This window comes from Terrapene carolina, unplaced genomic scaffold (assembly GCF_002925995.2).
Source record: "Terrapene carolina triunguis isolate 2854851 unplaced genomic scaffold, T_m_triunguis-2.0 Scaffold175, whole genome shotgun sequence".
In the NCBI taxonomy this organism is placed as follows: Eukaryota; Metazoa; Chordata; order Testudines; family Emydidae; genus Terrapene; species Terrapene triunguis.
Window position 1 is genome coordinate 3,475,032 of NW_020664526.1, and position 19,896 is coordinate 3,494,927.

Below are 19,896 nucleotides of genomic sequence, written 5' to 3' on the forward strand. Positions count from 1 at the left end.
GGAGCAATGCCCGCTCTGTATGGCGGGGTTCGGGTGAGCAGTGACGCCAGGCGGCTCAGGCAAGCCCCGTGCATGGGGGGGGGCGGGGGTCTCCCTAAGGCCAGCCCCGTGTGGGAGGGAGCTCAGGGGAGTGGCTCGGGCCAGCCCCACACGGTGTCCCCTTTGGGAAATATGGTCAGTCATCCTACTTAACTAACACAACTCCTTTTTACTCCCCCAGCCCTAGGCAGCCACCACACTTAGGAGAGCGCGAGCTGCCTTAGGCCTGGTCTACATTGGAGGGGGAAGAGATTGATCTAAGATACGCAACTAAGATACTACGAGAATAGCGTAGCTGAAGTCGACGTATCTTAGATCGACTTAGAATCACTTACTTCGCGTCCTCACGGCGCGGGATCGACGGCCGCTGCTCCCCCGTCGACTCCGCTTCCGCCTCTCGCCATGATGGAGTTCCGGAGTCGACAGCAGAGCTATCGGGGATCGATTTATCACGTCTACACTAGACGCGATAAATCAATCCCCGATAGATCGAGCACTACCCGCCGATCCGGCGGGTAGTGTAGACGTATCCCAAGAGGTCTTCTACTGCATCAAACAGAATGATGTATCGGGTCAGATCCTCAGCTGGCGTAAGTCAGTGTAGCTCTGTTGAAGTCAATGGAGTTACACCAATGTACCCTGGATTAAGGACAATTTGCACTAGTTGATAATCTGTCACATTAAGTTCTCAGACCAGGGATGAGTGATTACACCTGTGTAAACCCATACACCGCCACATGGTCTGGTTGTGCAGTTGTTGCTGAGTGCCTAATTTGGCTTGCAGAACCTTTATTAATGGTGACAATGTGGGAGCAGGAAAGGACCCAGCTTGACTCCCAAATTAAGTTTTTAGGGAGGACAGAAAAAAGCACCTTGTTCTAAATTGGGCATATTTCATATGTAAATTATTGGGATAATATAAGACCAGTGATGCCATTTTTACACCGTCACTTTGAACACTATACAAAGACATTTTTGCAGAGTTACGTTAGGATAGAACTGTGCCTTAAGCTATCTTTCCAATTAATTTGGCAGACTTTTTAATTGGTTGGCTAGAATAAGAATTATCCCTTAAAAATTAAGATAATACAGACAGTTCCTCACACCCTGTGTGGAGTCCTTCCTTCTTCCAAACACTTAGGCAAAGAAGGTTGGTTTGTTTTTTTATTTGGGGGGAGGAGGGGTCATGGACTGTGATTTCAGTGTTTCAAACAGGGTGATAATTGTCTAAAGCTCTTACCAGTCTGTCTAGCTGAAGCATAAGAAATAAGGAGGTGGATGTGGGGGAGGAGGGACAGTCAGGATGAACTAACAGATTGGCTCAGCCGTCATTAAGCCTGCTTTCCGTGGCAGAAGTCAGATGACACACATCAAGGCAGTATGAGAGCAGAAAGACAAAACGATATCAACGCCTCTTATTTCCTGCCGAAGTCACATAATGTGGGGCAAAGAGAACCAAACAGGAAAACCATATCCCCCGAGATAAAGACAGGAAATCATGTCCCAGGAGCTCCAGAGGGAGATAAGGAGGGAGTCATTTCTTCTCTATCTTTAATAAATCTAGACTGTGACTCATTGGAGATTTGGGGAATAAAACTAATTTCCTGCCATATAGGGGCTCTAAGCCATTCAGTCCTCTGGTTCCTCTATTCCCCTGAATTTGAACAGCTGTCACAAATGGCATTGAACAGCCGTCCCTGGCCCTTGATGAATAGTAGATGCTATAATCACGGAGCCAGGAATTTTTAATGAAAATATCAAAGCAGTACGGGAGCAGAAAGACAAAGTGATATCAACCCCTCTGACTTCCTGTCCAAGCCAAATAACGTGGGGCATCTTGCTGGGAGGCTTTACATCTATAGCTCTGTAGCTAATGGGGGTATCACAGCTTAGCTCCGTCCCAACAATGCTTTTAAAAAGAAGTCTCCAAGACATTCATGACATAAAATCCAAGGAAGGGACTCATCCAAAAGGGGATTATATATCTCAGACACAGGACTTCATCCCAAGATGAACATCATTCGCGTCCAGTATTTGGGACTTAGACATTAGCAGATGAGTAGCTCCTACTCGTTGTTGAAGCTTTTTTGGGGGGGAGAAGCGCTGCACTGAGCACTGGCATGGTAGACACTGTAGGATCCTTTTAAATGGGCAGAAACAGTGGTTGCCTTTTTCCTGGTATTATGGGGACTGTTGCTGCAGGTGTATTGCCCAAATCTGCAGACTTTTACTAGCAGCTTTGCGGCAAATAGCACTGGCAACGTCAAGCCCTTTGAGGGAGGAATGGTTTCTCGAGATTTATAGAACTGCCATTGTCAGCATGTCACACCACATCCAGCTACTCAGCCTATTATTGAACTTGGCTATTGACTTCCTTCTGTCCAGGCTGTCTGCAGCCCTCAGCTGCTTCCCCCAACTCTCTCAGGTCGTGCCATTTTGTTCTTTAATTCACTTCTTTCCGTCTTTGTAGCAGTGCTCCTGGTGCGTTTGCAGCTGAGCCTACTTCACCTGTGGAGCTGCTCGGGGCTTCTTAAAGCTAGGAGGGCGCAGGCCGCCCTCACAAGAGGGAATCAACTTCACCTCAGCAAAACTGGAGTGATACTTATAGCTAGTCAGGGCACCGTGAGAGGTTTTTCCCAGCAAAATGGCAGCACAGCGGGATTAAAGTCCCACTCCGAAGATATGCAATCTTGCTGTATACTCAAACCATACAGACACCCCTTCTTATATTGCTGATACTAAGCTCTCTCATTTAAACTGGTGTAAATGAGGAATAGCCTCATAAGACTAAGAACTCCGCTGACTTTTATGTTGCATCTCCGCAGTTGGAGGTTTGCCTGGTAGCCCATTCTGTACAGTTCTCTGCTAATCTCTTTGTGGGTGAATAATCCTTTTGACCCACCCAGGATACCGCCTGGAGTTGCAGCGGTATAAAACATGCATGTGAAGACAGGCCTATTGTTCTTAAACCTATTATTTGTGGCGGGTACAAGCTGACTCCAGGGCGTTAGTAATGTACTCTCATTTTCAAATGCCTTTGCTGAATATGTGGTGGTGTCGGTATGAATACACACACACACACACACACACACACACACACACCGAAAGAAACTGGTTCTGTGCTGCCTTCATTTAAATTAAGATGGTTAAGAGCAGCATTTTTCTTCTGCGTAGTAAAGTTTCAAGGTTGTACTAAGTCAATGTTCAGTTGTAAACTTTTGAAAGAACCGTAACGTTTTGTTCAGGTTATGAACAACCTCCGTTCCCGAGGTCTTCCTAACTCTGAGGTTCTACTGTACCTACTCCTTGTTCACACGAGCAAACAGCTCCAAACATTTTATCTCAGGGAACAGCCAACCAAGTGCCAATCAGGGTACCTCGCAACAGACTGCTTTACATTACTCTACCCTCCCAGATGAATGGATACACAGCTGCTTTTGTATAGCAAGTTTCCCAGGTGCTGACTTTTATTTTTCCCGGTGGGTGCTCCCACCCCAACTCCACCCCGAGGTCCCACTCCCTCTTCCGCTAAGGCCCCATCCTTGCTCCACCTCTTCCCACCCCACCCTCTCCCCTGAAGGCCTGCAACTCGCTGCTCTCCGCCCTCTCCCGAGCACCTCTCGCCAGTCACTTAAGCCCCAGAGCACCCACAGAGTCGGTGCCTATAGCATGTATATCAGTCACATTCATAGGCTTCCTCTATGAAACACAAGAAATTACAGTTTGCAACTGTGTTGGGACAAACACACCAGTTACTCAGAGATGGGAGGAAAGGTTCCATTATTTAAAATATCCTCGCCTGGAAGTATCAGATGCCCAGTCCTTAAACACAGCTGAAGAGCAATGCTTAGGGTGACCATAGATCCCATTTTGGCCAGAACAGTCCCTTTCTTAAGCCCTGTCCTGGCCTTCCCAACCCCCCCCCTCCTGCCCCTCCCCCAAATGAACATTTGTCCTGTTTGCTCTTGCCAACGTGATCAGTTGGCAAGAGCAAATGGGACAAATGCCCACTTTTGTGAAAAAGTGGGGGGGTGGAAGAACATGCAGGGGGGGCTGCGAGTGGAGATGCCAGCCCCGTATGCCCCGTATGAGCGGGGGGAAGAGGGGCAGGGTTCCAGTGAGCAGCAACAGCCTCGCAGGGACAGGGAAGGCCTCAGCGAGCAGCTGGGGGTGTCCCATTTTCCCTTTGGGAAATAGGGTCACCCTAGCACCTCCACTGATGACGAATGATAAGAGCACATCACCGTGACTCTGGCAAAGGGCAAAGATCATGACTCGACAGAGCTGCTGCTTTCAGTACAGGTTGGGCGGGAAGCAGCGGACAGAACCCAGCCACGCAAACCACCCCCCTAAAGCACGTTGTTTAAGTGCGAGGGCACCGGCAGGAAGTTCTGGACGTCAATTCTTAGAATGAAACGATACGTGAAGAACACAGAATTGGCTCAGTCCATTAAGAACACAAACCTCCTGGGTGTTCGAGTCCAATCCCCTGCTATCACTGCTGGAAGGGGTGAAGGGGCTTTCTGATCTTAGGGGAATGCCCGTATGAAACCAGAAATGCACATCAGACAGTGACAGGTGGTGTCGGGGGCTTCCCATCTGCTGCCTCCTCCCTTGGCTTTTTCTCACTCCAAGCAGCCCTCTATCTCCAGGCCCCCAGCACCAAAATTCATCTCCCCACATATCCCTGTCCAGGCCTCTTGTTTTCAGCCTGCAGGGAGATTGTTCCCTGAAGGCCTGGCTGGCTGAGCTCCGACGCTTGTACCCACTTCAAGGAGTGCCCAGTGGGGATGCTGCAGCTGCTACCTAGCAGCCTCGTGGCTGCAGAAGGCAGGCAATGGGGTCTGCGCAGACTGGCAGGTTTACGATCCCGGAGGCAAGCCAGGAAAGGGTGAGGAGGCAGGAAGTGATGGCCTGGCTATCACTAATGGGTGCTACAGACGCTACCCACTAATGGTAGCGTCTGTAGCACCCACTCTTCTGTACTGCGGCATCCGTCACACAACCCATCCCAGCCTTCCATCAGCCTGGCTTTCCCGCCTTACTCAGAAAGGGGCAGGGCTGGGCTTCAGCCACCTCTTTGCGCCTCTCCTCCCCAGCATCCTCTGCATCCACTCGCACTGGCCTGTAGCTCGCCAAAGCACACTGGTGTTCAGGAGTCAAGTGACAGGGAGGGACTGGCCTTTGGGCTGACAACAGCTCATTTCCTTTGGGCTTTCCACAGCTGTTCAGTGAACCCCACCCTCCCAGCACGCAGACAACCCTGACCGAGGAGCCAGCTACAGAACCCATAGACGGCCATGGGGAAGCTGGCTCAGACCAGGCCTGGCGGCTGTTGTGGTTTTTACAAATTTCCAAGAATATTTTACAAGAAACAGACCCTGAAATACCTTCCAGTGTTGAAAGCCACGTTTTGCAAAAAATGCGCAGTTATTGGGAAAACCCGTTTTTGAAAACCAATTTTTTTTTTAACCCCCAAACACTTTGACTGAAATATTTGGGGGGTTTAGCTTTTCATAACCCCCTCTCCCCCCTCCCAAAAAAAAAACGATCCCACAGCAACAAACTTTCATTTGGGTCAAAAAGCCAAATTTCACTGAAAGAAAAACATTGCTGTGAAAAGACAGTCCCGGGCAGCTGTGTGTGAAGGAGAGAAGTCAGTCGCCAACACTGCAGCTCTCCGAGCGGTGGCTGTGAATCCATCTCCCCTGGGGAGAGGCGAGGGGTCACCAGACTGTGTCCTGAGTCCGTGCGCAGTACCGTGCTCTCCGTACCATGTCATGCACAGGAAGCGCTAGCACCTGGGTCCCACAGGGCCCTCCTGCCTCTGTGCCCCACCAACCCCCCAGAACCTTCCTCCTGGTGAGCTGTATCCCTCCTGAGCAAGGGGACACAAGCAGCAGCAAATACATTCACCGCACTGCCCTCTGCTGGCCTATGGTGCTCAGTCGCAGGAGACAGGGACATCTCGCCCCAGCTGTGGTTTCTGATTCCAGGCACGCAGTGGTGGCAGGATTGGGGAGAGCAAAGGTGAGCTCTCTGTTCCCCCTCTATTACCAACCAGCTGGGTGCCCCCCCATGGAGATGGACGCTGCCAGGAAAAGGTACAAAAGGGATTCGGACAAATCTGAAAGCTATAAAAATAGCACTTGAGTGTGTCCTTCCTAGACGACGGGTAATAAATGTGAGACATGCACGGCCGTGCGTCAGCAAGGAAAGACAGAGTCTTGTCACGCACGCACTGATCTGTGCAATATTGCACCGCCAGAACGTGAGGCTGCCACAGCTCCCACTCTGCCCCGGAAAGGGGGCAGCTCCGAGTCACTGGATTTAACGTCGTGCTAAGTTCTGCTCTAAGGTGGATATCACAGGCAGCTTCTCAAAGACAATGCGAGGCTGAAAAAAAAGGAGGGGGGGCCAGATCCCCAGAAGTGTCAATAGCCTACGCCAGCGTGGCCCCTTGCACTACTTGTTTGCATGTCCTTTGTTTGAGGACAAGAAAAGAGATAAGACAGATGAAATGGGCCGGGCCAGGGCAGCGGATTTGGCACATACCCTCAGCAGCCGTTGCTGATTCAGAACCAGGATTTTAATGTTGCTTGGCAGAAACATAGGGAAGGGGGTCTGAGGCGCTGCTTGGCTCTGGGATAGCAGGGCCTCCAGCGGTGGGAATCTAAAAGGGTGCCTCTTCTGGCAGGAGTAAGTAGTAGGGAAGAGTCCGAGAAGCCACCCTCTTTTGCAGCAGTAGTGCTTAAGGGCAAGGGCAGGGGAACCCAGTCCCACCCTACTCCACCGGGTTCCAACCCGGGGCTCTTCAAAACCAGTTATCCTCTTGCAGGGTTCAGATCTCCATATCCCCAAGCGCATCCCCCGGGTCGCTTCCTACCCTTAGTCCCGGCTCTGGTATCTCCTCTGCTGGTAGCGGCGCGTCGTCCCCTTTGGTCCCCACGGTCGCCTGGGCTGCTGAGGCGTAATCAGGGTCTTCGGCCTCAGCGGTTTGGCGTCCCGGCAGCTTCTTAGCAGGATCCTACAGCATGTGTCTGCTCTCCTCCTCAGCCAGTCCAGACTGAGCTGAGCTGCTTCCTTTTATACGCTCCCTTCACTGGGGGCCTGCCCTGCAAGGGTGAGGGGGCAGGGCCGCTTGGGCCCAGAGCAGTTTGTTAACCCCTGTGTCACCAGTGCGGGGTTGATACACCCCGTCACAGGCCCAGATTCAAAAAGGTATTTAGGTGCCTAAGTACCTTTGTGAATCAGGGCCTAGGTGCATATCCCTTTGTGCATGCAGACAAAAAGACACCTGTCTTGTCCGTACCCGGACGAAGGAAGCAATCCCAACACCAGCTCTGCACCCCTCCTTTATATCTCCTGAGAAATGGTATTTCCGAACTTCAGGCTGCAGAGACACAGTACTGCATTATGCTCTAGCCTCTGACAAGAACTAGCCAAGGGAAGGAAAAACGTGAGGCATTTGTGTGATGTTTTTAGCCTTGCACAGAAAAACCTACCCTTAGCTGACCATCCTATGCACAGCCGCAGGGCTTGCACAGGAACTGTAGCACTGGGCGTTTCCTAGGCAGCAGTTGTACAAGTGCTCAGTAGCTGTCTAGGAGCACTGGGGCTGTAGTGCCGTGAACTTCCTCGGCAGCAGTGGCACAAGCCTTCCGGGGCCCTATGGGAGTGCCAGGGCTGTGGTATTGCGAGCTTCCTCTGCAGCAGACACACAAATGCTCTGCGGAACATCTGCACCACAAGGTGGCGAGCTTCCTCCGCAGAGGCGGCACAGCACACAGTAACAGCTAGGGCTGTGGTGCTACTCAGGAGCAGTGGCGCGAGCAAGCCTCGCATTTCGGGGTGACAGAATAAAGGTTCAGGCACCTGTCCCACGTAGGGGCTGTTTCAATATTTCACCACCTTTCCTTCCATTCCCATTGAAGAAAACCAGGCCAGTTAACTTGCAGATTCTTTAATAATTTTGCAGTGACCAGCGTGTTTCAAAGATTCTGTTGTATGGCTAATTTTCAGGCAACCAATGGGCAGATACGAGAGACTTGTCTGCCGAGCATGAGTTGAGGACTGCTCCTCTAGATCAACATACAGCCTGGTTGTAACTGCAGAGACATGGCCCATCTCTAGCGCTATGCAGTGTATCGGAAAAGAGCGAAGGAATTCCAGACAAGGGCTGCATTCGTTATACCACTGCTCAGCTTTCGGACCAGACTGATTTTCTTACTGAGCGAGAGAGTACTTTGGATTACTGTTGAGGCCCTGTGACTTCCTCTCCCAGCACCCCCATCCTCAGATCCCAGTGTCACAGCCCTGGTGTCTTTCCTCTCTTCAGAGGAACTAGAGGATTCCTGACCCAGGTTCATGTTGGATCCTCCTGCAGTAGCTAGAAACCTCACAAATAAAGAACCCGGTCCTGCAACTCTTACTCACGTGGGTAAAATACTTCTTCGTACCAATGGGATTATTCAGAGAAGCAAGGGCTACTCTCCTAAGAATGGATCAGGTCTGAAGGCACTTGTTATGCAAAAGCAAACCCAGTAATCATTGTTACCCAATGCCAGTTAAAACTTCAACAGGCTTGCAGCTTTCCAGGTGAACAGTGATGCAGGGCCCCAATGCACCAGGCCTCCAACGCAGAGCAGCCATAAACTCAGGTTAATGGTCTGCCTCAGCCAGGTTCCTGGCCCATAGGATACACAATGAGATGAGCTTCCCCAGCCCTAGCTGGAAAAGGGGGCAGCTCTAAAGTCAATGGAGTTAAAGGCAGCTGTGTAACCCTGGTGCGTCTCTCTTTTGGGATTGTGTTTTGTTCTGTAAACATCAAGAGGGCATGAAAAGCTGTTCAGCAGCAGGACAGGCATGGCTGGGGCACCAGCCCGTTTGGCTCTTACTATTCGTTACCGTCAGAAAGGTGAGTACGTACAAGCAGGATGTATTTCATCCCCTTCCCCAGTGTCCGTCACAGCACCTCCTACTGACTTTAGAGCTGGCCACAGCCGGGGTACTGCAGTGACTGCAGGTGGAAGCTTTTCCAGCTTTGAGTGCAACGTTGATCCCGCCATTTCAGGGGGTGGAGCGTGTGATGGGTGGGGGGAAGTGACTGACCTGGCTTTTCCTGTTGGAAGCGGAACAGAGGCTAGGATAGGATAATAGAAAAGAGGATGGGAAAAATCTAGAAACCTATCACATTAAAAACAAACACACACAGTATTCCTGCTGGAGCTAACTGCTCGGACTGAGCCTCATGACATAGATAAAAAAAAATCCATGTCTGTATTTAAAACTCATGCTTTGAGTTCATGTCTATGGGAGGATCGTTTTGCCCGGGGGGGGGGGGGGTACGGCGAGCACTGTCCACTACCAAGCAAAGAGAGGTTTACTGTCTTCCTTGGAGAGTTCACACAAACAGTTCAGCAGCAGCAAAGTGTCGCCGAGGAACTTGGATGGGACGATGTCAATCACGATCTTGCGCAGATCGGCTGGGCTGCTGTGGAGAGGGCTGGAGTGCAGGTCTGGCCGCTGTTTCAGGATGCCGTAGGTGTTGATCAGGAACTCGCTGAACACCGGGTGCACATCCCGGTTGTAGCCCATCTTCTCGAGGCGTGCGGCGAGGGACAGGTACCGCTGCATCATACCTCGGTGCTTTTTCTCATCCATAGAGCCATCCAGGCACTTCATGGAGGCCTAGGAGGTTTAAAAAAAACCAGGGAGAAGCTGTTAGCTCCTTTCATGGATAACCATGGGCAGGCCCCGGGGGTTCCTAAAGCCACCACTTTCTGGCTGCATCCAAAGCCTCCCGATCTGTTTGCAGCTCAGTGATGACAGTGCTGGAAACTGGCACGCTGGAGAACAAAGTCCCCGTACAGCTGCGGAAGGGACACGGCAGGGCCGGCCAGGGAGGAATTAAGCTGCACCTGGCTAGATGCAGCGATAGCTGACGTTGAGTGGGGTCCCAGACTCTGCAGGCTGAGCTCACCTGGCTGGAGAGCTGCACATTGGCCACCCCCATGAACCCTTGGTTTTCTACACACAGCGAACGAGCGACTGTATGGAGAACCAACACCCCCCGGAACATGGGAGTTCTTTTAGCTCCCACCATGCTTGTTACTGCACAACACAAGCCCCACCCCCGCCCCTCGGCTACCCAGCGGCCTCCCCCGTGTGGCTGAATGTCCCAGGGAAGAGGGCAGACCTGCCAGCTGGGAGGGAGTTGGTGCGTCTCCCCTCATTCAGTTACCAACTTTAACAGTCAATATTTCTCCCTGACTGACAGCCACTTCCATGGCAGACTACAATGTCCTCAGCCTCCTGTGTTCCCTCCATGCACACAACATTGATTCGTGAGGCTCACAGGTCACATGCCCAGGTTTCCATGCAGGGTCACATAGGGTATGTCTGCACTGCCCACTGAGCCCTGACTCTGACTCGGGTTTGAGCCCAAGCCCCCTTCCCGTCCACATACAAATCAGTCTGACTTGGGCGAGCAAGCACTCAGGACCTGGATCCTAGGACCCAGCTGTAGGGAGAGGGGGAAGGGTCAGAGCCCAAGTCCCGCTGTGACTTAGATCCAAGCCCTCTCACTTTGCAGTGTGGACACGGCTCAACCTGCAGACCCGAGTCAGAAGATCTGCGTAGTTCAGCATGGACACGTTAGCACAGCTGCGAGACCCAGCACCAGCAATTGTAAACCCAGGTTTATGATGCAGTGTGGATGCTCAAGCGTGGTTGGAAACACTGAATCTGCAACCCCAGGTCCCACAGACCTAGATTTACAATGCAGTGTAGACACACCCTGTTTCACATTGCCATGGCTCTCTCTGCACAAAAGCCAAATAGACTTTTCACTGCACAAAAACACTTATTTTTCTTATTACCAAGCTTTAAGCATATGTGGCGCTCCAGGCCTTTCAAGCAGCTGGAGTTTCTGAGACTAGCAATTAATTTATGTATCAATAAGCATAACTGTAGCATTCAGAGTATTATGAGTGCAGTGCTTCATAAACATTAATGAGTCTAGCTCGCAACTCTCCTGTGAGCAAGGGAATGATTATTATCCCCAATTTCACAGACGGGAAACTGAGACATAGAGGCCCGGATGATCCTCAAAAGGTATTTAGGTGCCTAACTCTCACTGATTTCTGAGAGATTAAGACCAAAATGCACCAAAGCCTGAGACACTGCAAAAAGCCCTTTGGAAGACAGACAGACAGACAGACAGACACACACACACACACACACACACACACACACACACCCCTAGAATTGGTGGGAACAGGATTTTTCACTTAGCAGGGAATTTTGTGATTTCAAAATGTCTCGTGTTCTGAAGTGGAATGAAAAAAAAAACCAAAATTCAAGGTGTCCTGCAAAACATTATTTTTTAAAAATTTCATTTTGGTGCCACTGAAATCTTTCATTTTGTCAAAATCAAAATGCTTTGTTCTGATTCTGACTTTTAAAACACTATATATTATGCAACAGAATATAAAATTTAAAAAATTGAAATGAAAATTTGTTTCAAAATGGAAAAAAAACCCAAAAAGGTTTTGTTCTGAAATGGTCCGTTTCAACCCGATTGATATGCTGATTTCTATTTTTCTTTCTAAATGAATTTTCACCAAAAACGACACGTTTCCATGAAACATTTTGCTTTCAGCAAATGGTGACTGTCCCATTGGAAAATTTCCAACCAGCTCTATGCACCATCCTCTCCCTCAGCAGATTCAAGGAAGGATTTACCTGTTTGATTTTCTCAGGAATGTTGGACACTGTGTAGCCGTAAAGTCTCGTTACTCCAGGAAACACATACGCAAGGATGCGCCTGTCTAGCTGGAAGGCAATTTCACCCACTATGCGGCCATTTTTCTTGCTGTTCAGCTCAAGCTCTATATGAAGGACAAGCTGGTTGTTAGTTACATAGTAACTTAAGGCAGGAAGGCCAAATGTTTTCACCATGCTTAGATTCAGGTTAAAGTTTTAGTGCTTGGTTCGAGCCACATGGCAGGAGAGAGAATATATAATCACACAAGTTATATACATAGATGCGCACATATACAACCAAACACAGCACTGACTTCCCAGTGCGATGCACGAACTGGATAACATCTGCCTCCTTAAATGGATTGGTTATGTAAATACACGTGGAAATGGACTTTGGAAATAAATACATGTACAAGGAGAAAAGCAGGTCACATTCAGGGCTTTTCTCAGCCATAAAAGCCCCATTGCCCTTCCAGATGGGCTTAGCCACACTAGGGTCAGGTCTGCACTACAAAGTTTTGCTGGCATCACTATGTCAGTCAAGGGTGGGGAAAAAAACATGCCCCCCCAGCAACAGAACTGCCAGTGTAGACGCAGCTATGTTGACAGAAGAGTGCTTCTGTGAGCATAGGCAACGTCGCATGGGGAGATGATGTTACCATGCCAGCAGAAAAACTCCTTGTGTCAGCATGAGCGGTGTCTGCATTAGGGGGCTGTAGTGATAAAGCCAGGCTGACAAAGGCTCTGTAGCATAGAGACATTTGAAAATCATATTGGGGGACCCCAGGTTCACCTTGCCCTTATGAACACACATTAAAATACATGCTTGCCCTGTGTACACTAGGGCTTTGAAACATGTTAATTAAAACATAGAATCATAGAAATGTAGGGCTGGAAGGGACCACAAGAAGCCATCCAGCCCAGCCCCCTGCACTGAGGCAGGAAGAAGTACATCTAGATATTTTCCTAGTTTGATTATGAAAATGTCATGGGGGACTGTCAAAAGCCTGACTAAAATCAATGTATATCAAGTCTACTGCTTCCTCCCTTATCCTCTAGGTCAGTAAGCCTCTCAAAGAAGGAAATTAGGTTGTTTTGACATAATCTGTTCTTCACAAATCCATGTTAGGTAGTCCCTATTACCCTATTACCCTCCAGGTGCTTACAAATTGATTTTTTCAGTAATTTGTTCCAGTATCTTTCCAGATATCAAAGTTAGGCTGACTGGACTATAATATCCCAGGTCCCCTTTGTTCCTCTTGTTAAAGATCAGAACTGTGCTTGTCCTTCTCCAGTCCTTGCAATCTCACCCACCCTCCATGAATTATCACAGCTAATTGCTAAAGGCTCCCAGGTTGCTTCAGCTAGTTCTTTAAGTACCCTAGGATGAACTTTATCAGGCCCCGCTGACTTGGATAGACCTCATTTATATTCTATAACTTGTTATTTCCCTATTTTGGCCTGTGTTCCTTCCCCCTTGGTGTTAATATTAATTATGTTGAGTATATGGTCACCATTAAACCTTTTTTTAGTGACTATTGAAGCAAAATTAGGCATTAAACCCCTCAGCTTTCTTGATGTCATTAGCTATTAGTTCACCTTCCCCGGTAAGTAGGGAACCCACACTTTCCTTCATCCTGCTTTTGCTCCTAATGTATTTAAAGAACCTCTTCTTATTGCCTTTTATGTCCCTTGCTAGGTGTAATTCATTTTGAGCCTTAGTCTTTCTGGCTTTGTCCCTACATGTTTGTGCTATTCTTTTATACTTCTCCTTAGTAATCTGTCCATGTTTCCACTTTTTGTAGGATTCTTTTTTGATTTTTTGGTCATTAAAGAGCTCCTGATGGAGCCATATTGGACTCTTAAGAACATAAGAACGGCCATACTGGGTCAGCCCAACGGTCCATTTAGCCCAGTATCCTGTCTTCCGACAGCGGCCAATGCCAAGTCCTTCAGAGGGAATGAATGGAACATGTAATCATCCCTTGATTCATCCCCCAACACCCATTCCCAGCTTCTGGCAACAAAGGCTAAGGACACTTCAGAGCATGGTTTTGTATTCCTGCCCATCCTGGCTAATAGCCATTGATGGACCTATCCTCTGTGAACTTATCCAGTTCTTTTTTGACCCGTTATACTCTTACTATTCTTCCTATCTTTCCTTTGCATCAGGATAGTTTGCAGTTGTGCCTTTAATATTGTCTCCTTGAGAAACTGCCAGCTCTTCTAAACGTTTTCCCTTAGATTTTCTTCCCATGGGACCTTACCGACCAGTTCTCTGCGTTTGTTAAAGTCTGCTTTTTAAAAATCAATTGTCCTTATTCTGCTGCTCTCATCATTCCTTCCTTTCCTTAGATGCAAAATGTTGGTGATCAGGTTTTAAAAGATGCCCTTTATCCTAGTGTGGCCAAGCTCTAGGGCATCAAAAAGCCCCCACTCCCCCATGCTTGCAGAGATAGCTTATGATTAGAGTCAGTTAAGCCCATCCTTAGCTACTGTTATTAGCAGCAAGGCCAGGGTGAAATCACATCATTACCGTTTAAATAATAGGTATGGGGCTTCCGCGGCTCATCTCCTCCTGGACTCTCTGAGAACCAGACTCTCTTTTTCCTGTGCATCTCTTCCAAGTCCAGGGACATTTTCTCGCCCACTATGTCCCGTGCACTGTTTATAAGGGGGACTGGCTTCCTTGGGGGAATTCCTGGGGAAAATGGCTCAGATGTTTTGAAGTATCCTGGGAACACAAGCTGTGCTTGGGTCCCTTCCTTGTTTGAAATGCTGAGGGGATTTGAGGAAACAAATTCTCCCAGGGACGATGGCTGGGGCTGACTCAGAAGGTCTGGTGCATTGAGGACACTTCCATGCTGCCGCTGAGCTACAACAAAGCAAAAGGGGGTATAGGATCAGAGTTAGCCATGGCTTCATATAGATTTCCAGTGAAGAGGACCCTAGAAATCTAGAGGGCCTTGCTCTGATTATCTGTCTAGGTGTTTATGAATGTCAATCCAAGTGCCTGCTTAATGCTTCTCATTTTGGGGATCTCAGTGTTGATTCTAGAGGTTATCACACAACATTCAAAACTGGAAACACACCCTCTTGCCCAGCTCTCTTCACACAAACGTAACTGGACACAACTCAGGAGGGTTTTCTTTGTTCAAAGAGAGCTTTGGCTGGAAGAACAGGTGGTGAGAAGGTCAGGGTTGAGGTGCACTGGCAGAGTTGTCAGTGGCATGTGGGAAACTCCATGGCTTTTTCTAGTCACTGCTCTCATAGAATGTCCCATAGCCAAGGACAAGTGTATTTGGGAAGTTTGGTGGGGATGTATTGAGCAGAGTAATTGGAGAGTGCAGGGTTTGGTGAGAGCAGGGTAAGCCCTGACCCCTTCTCCATCTCGTCTTTCCCTGTGGTCCTTTTGGGTGCATCCCTCTCTGGGGTGGGGCTGGTGGGAAATCAGCCTGGGGCCAAGAGCCAGTTGGTTTGGGGGGTTCCTGGCACTAACATTTCTGCCACTGTATGCGTGTGGCCACAGGGTCAGGCAAGGGGATCGCCTCACTTTGACTCCTTTCAAGTTTTCCTGGAAGTCAGGGGACACACTGTGCCGCAGTCCAGATTTATGTCCTGCATCCGCCACAAGCAACTTGTTCATCCCAGAACAAGAGGAAAGGGACTAGCCATATCAGCTGGAAAAAACCCCATATGAGACATAAACCTAAATGCCATGTAACACGGATTCAGGGCTCGCCACAGCTTCTAGAGGACATGGTCCCTCGGTCTAGCACTGATGCCCCTGCCCTCATGACCTGATCCTGAGAAGCACAGACACCACTCGAATCGCTTACTGTAGTCACCTGGATGTTGAGAGCTCCCTGAAATCTTGAGCTACAATAGAGGAGTCAGTTCTTACCCATCCCATATAAACGAGCCTTATCTCCTCCAGGTGAAGTGACGTCTGTGAAGCAGACTTTCTTCAACCTCGAGAGGTCTATGGATTCTGGAAGCTGTTTCTCCACCCTGGTGGTCCAGGAAGTGCTGGAAAGCAGGATTGGTTTCCTCTCCCTGGGTGTAGGCTGAAACAAAGTGGGATTATTGGGAATCCCCTTAAATGTAGCCTCTGCCTGGGCTTTGGGGCTGGACAGAGTTGCTTCCTCATTTGCAATGTGGAGAGGGGAATAACTGAACTCCTGCAGCAGCGAAGGGTGTAGGTGACTTGGGCTCTCCGGTGGCTTGATATCCCTTCCGTGAGGCGGGGCTACAACAGAGAACAGAGCATACGGTGTTACCATTCAAACGAAGGCTTTTACTCTGACGGCTGATCTCTTGCTCTCTGGCACTAGAATGACTCTGAATCCCCCATGGGAGGTGCCATGTGCCTGCCAGAGCTTGGAAGCAGGGCAGTGTTTTCAGACACATTGCCAGTGAACCTTATTGGTGCCCCTTCAGTCGTGTCCCCGGGTAGATAGACCCTTCCAAAGCTAGAGCTCCAGTGAGTGTGAAAAGACAGTCGCACGTTACAGCTACAGTGCAGCGCCCTCTCCTGGAGAGAGAGGGGAAAAGCAAACAACAATTGACTGGTGTCACGTTAGAGAAGATTGAGGGAGGTGGGGGTCATCTGAGAAGACAGGGAGGGCGACCCTGTCGCACCAGGATGGAATCTTTTTACTGGCGGGGCCGTTATCAGAGAAAATAAATTAACAGGTCAGATCAGGTTATTTCTCTGACGGGCGTGTGGCCAGGAATCCTCGCTAGTGAGTTGTTACTAACAGTCCATGGAAAAAGGAGAGTGGGGAACAGAACTCCCCACCCCCATACACAGCCATCCCCAGGACTGAGTGCTTGTTTGGGATAATTCCTGTATTCTCTCTCTTCAAGGCCTGCCCTTCCTGCCTAAGGATGTGTTACACAGGCTGACAAGAAGGTGTCCACCTTACACCACGTGGCTAAGGGATGGGCATGCGTTGCGAAACTTGTTTCCTGGGTCCCTGTGCCCTTCTGTCCCGGGGCGGTGCCTTAGACGGAACACGCTGCACTGGGTCCACGTGGACCAATGTTGCAGCAGCAACACGCAGAGGAAAGGGCTTTGCTGTTCAGAGCGGGGGGGGGAGGGGGGGGAATCAGAAATGCCGGTTCTGAACATTGGCAATATGTCTCTGGGATGTGGGACCACAGACAAAGCTGGGCATTCCCCGAGCCACATCAGCCCATCACTTGCAATGGCACGTATCAGGGCAAGCACAACAACTGCCTTGTTACACCCATCTCTGGGGCTCAGCCCAATTCCCCCCGGGGAAGTGATGATGAAAACACCCTCCCTAACGGGGCCTCTGGCTTCAGTGCTACAGCTGGGTAGAGATGCCCTGTCCCTGAGAATGAGCCCAGGAGCCCCCACAACCACAGATCTATTGCACTGCCCACACCTCACAAACAGCAGCCAGTTCTCAGCACTGGAAGAAGGGAGGAATGTAACAGGCTGGGGGCATCTCTTCCAGATTCCTGAGGAGGATTTCAGAACAAGGAAGGGATGCCCAGGTTTTGCCCAGAGCCTGCAGGGACTGGACTATGGTAATCCAATGAGCACTAAGCTTATACTCGTACAGAGCAGCCACTGGCAGTAATGCTCAGAGTTCCCCACCCTAGTCGTCAGTCTCCCAGATGCCTTGATTTAAGGCGGTCCTGGGAACGACAGACACAACAGAGCACCCCGTCAATAATCTGCCTGGATGATAGGAGGACCATTGTCTATCAACACTATTCTGGGCCAGATCTTCACTCAGCCGATGTAAGCCAATGTTGCTCCATGACTTCAATGGAACCATGCTGGTTTGCACCAGATGAACATCTGGCTTTATGTCTTCTAACAAGCCCTCGCTATCTTGGTCGTTCCTGCAGGTCACCTTGGAGTAACGAACACCTGCGAGAGATTTGGGGGGGAGGGGGTTGGGCATTGCTGAAGGAAATCACATTAGGAATCTGATTGGGGGATAAGGGATCTTTGAAACCTCACACTGTATCTGTCAGGGGGTGACATTTTCCCTCCCCCACCCCTAGAACGTGTGATATTGCAGTCAGTAGAGCAGATTGCTTGGTGGACAGCTCAGTGAATCTGGGCAGTCTTGTCTGCAAAATAAACTGAGACCTCCTCAGACAAGGCTGGCCATCTCCATGATAACAGACCCATTCCAGAAAGGATTCTGGAATCCCAGGTCTTCTAAGTCCCTCCCAGTTTTGCTCAATGATGTTCTGGAGGTGCCATAACCTGCTGGTAAGACCCACAGACCTCTAGAAGGAAGATGTTGGGTGCATTGTTCATGTAGATTATCTGCATAGGGTCATATACCATGCTCATCATCGTAGTGTCTCTCTCTTAGCAAGAACAAAGACCCAGTTTCTGATAGAGGAGAGGGTCAGATGGAGTGAAGGACTCATATCGCGTGTCTGGGTGAGAGCGCACACAGCTTGCTTGCAGCCAGAGAATTACTGTGTGACAGTTTGGGACTCCATCTGTCCATGTGACCTTATGAATTCCAGATTGATTTAACGAGTTCTCTGTTTATTTACATCCTTAGAGATGTTCTTCCATCATCCCACTTGTGTTAAGGCGAGAGGGTCTGGCACCTGAATGGGACAGGTATTGAGGACCATCAACAACTGAATAACCTTGCCCAAGCAGGACAATGGAGACGACTATCCAAAGGCTACTGACTTGCTGATGACTGATCTGTCGCAGCACACTGAAGATCAAGGAATGGAAAAAGCCTCAAGGGAAGAACAGGAAGAGACGAAGGCATTAGAATCTGCTGTTAGAAGGGAGTTTTCTCTTGCAAAGTAGAGGCGAGAGCCACAGGACAAGACTGGGCTGGTGGAAAGAGAAGCGTTTTAGCAAAGCCTGTGTGTCCCTTGCTTTAATTGTCACATCATCCCCAAAGGGTGAAACAGTAGCACAGAGGGTCCACGGCTTTGGTGGAACTCTGGGGAGCGTGCAGTAGTGACCGGGGAGGTATGGGAGAGCTGGCACTGGTTTCAGGGCCTAGGTAGTGGCACTGCAGAATCCCATATCTCAGGAAGGGGCTAGACAGAGGATATGCACGCTGGGTGCATGAGCCTAAAAGCCCAGAGCTTGCGACAATGAGGGGACTCTACCCAGACCCAGTGCACAGGAGATCGAGTGGGTGGATACAAACACAGCAGCCTGGGGACTGTCCACTAGGGGGAGCTCAGCCAAGGCTCTCACCTAGTGCATTAGAGGGCCATTACTCAAGAGAACAAACAAGACAGATCGTCCAGGTTCTCCTTACCTCCTTGTCCTGGGGAGCAGGTATTCGGATACACGGGAGCAGGGTGGGAAGGGACAATTCGCCCTTCATTGCTGTTTTCATAGTGCTGACACAGTAACGAACGTAATTCATAGTTCTCCCGGAGCAACCTAACCTGATTTTTCAGGTATGCATTTTCGTTCTGAATTGTCTTCATCCACTCATTATCCTCTGTCATTGTCATCCTCCTTGTCCTTGGTGGAGTCAGTTGTAGCAGACAGCCTCAGCAGGGCAAGAGTCACCTGTCCCAGGGCTCGGAAAGGCCCACAGGAAACCTTAGAATGTTCCCACACCATTGTGATATCACTTGCTCTTAAAGGAACAGCTGGGATTTTAGCCCTGAAGATAATTTCTTGGTGCAGGACGTCCCACGGAGCTCATCGCACTGGAGGGGGCTGAGCACATGACAGATAACTCACAATGCTGTGTGCTCCAGTTGAGCTCTTCACCCACAGGTTGTCTGCAAGTCTTGGTTCAAAAAGACATGCACACAAAGTGAGGCCTGGGCTCCTACTCAGAGATGACCAGTCCACTCGCTTTTCTAGGGCATAGATGAGTGGAACACATGCTCTTGGTACATGGAAATGGTAGAGGAACCTGTTTGTCTGGTCTCAGACCCCTAGGGTGTGCTGTGCTGCTCTTGGTGATACCCCAATGACTACACCTCTTCCCCTGGGCACAGAAGAGCCGACAGAGGAATGGAAGGGAAGGGACAGGACTGGATTGACAGGGTTTGAGGGTTATGAATAGAAGGGGGCAGACACTCAAGGGATGTTCACAT

General features: G+C 49.6%; 1 protein-coding gene across 1 annotated transcript; it reads right to left on the reverse strand.

Annotated features, from left to right (window-relative positions):
* Positions 1 to 9,402: 9,402 nt before the first annotated feature.
* On the reverse strand, positions 9,403 to 19,293 carry LOC112106289 (speriolin-like protein). The gene is made up of 5 exons (XM_026653990.1): positions 19,098 to 19,293; positions 15,710 to 16,054; positions 14,342 to 14,680; positions 11,785 to 11,930; positions 9,403 to 9,729 (listed from the first exon to the last, which is right to left on the reverse strand). Exons 1-5 carry the CDS (start codon positions 19,291 to 19,293, stop codon positions 9,403 to 9,405), a joined length of 1,353 nt encoding a protein of 450 aa, XP_026509775.1.
* Positions 19,294 to 19,896: the final 603 nt, after the last annotated feature.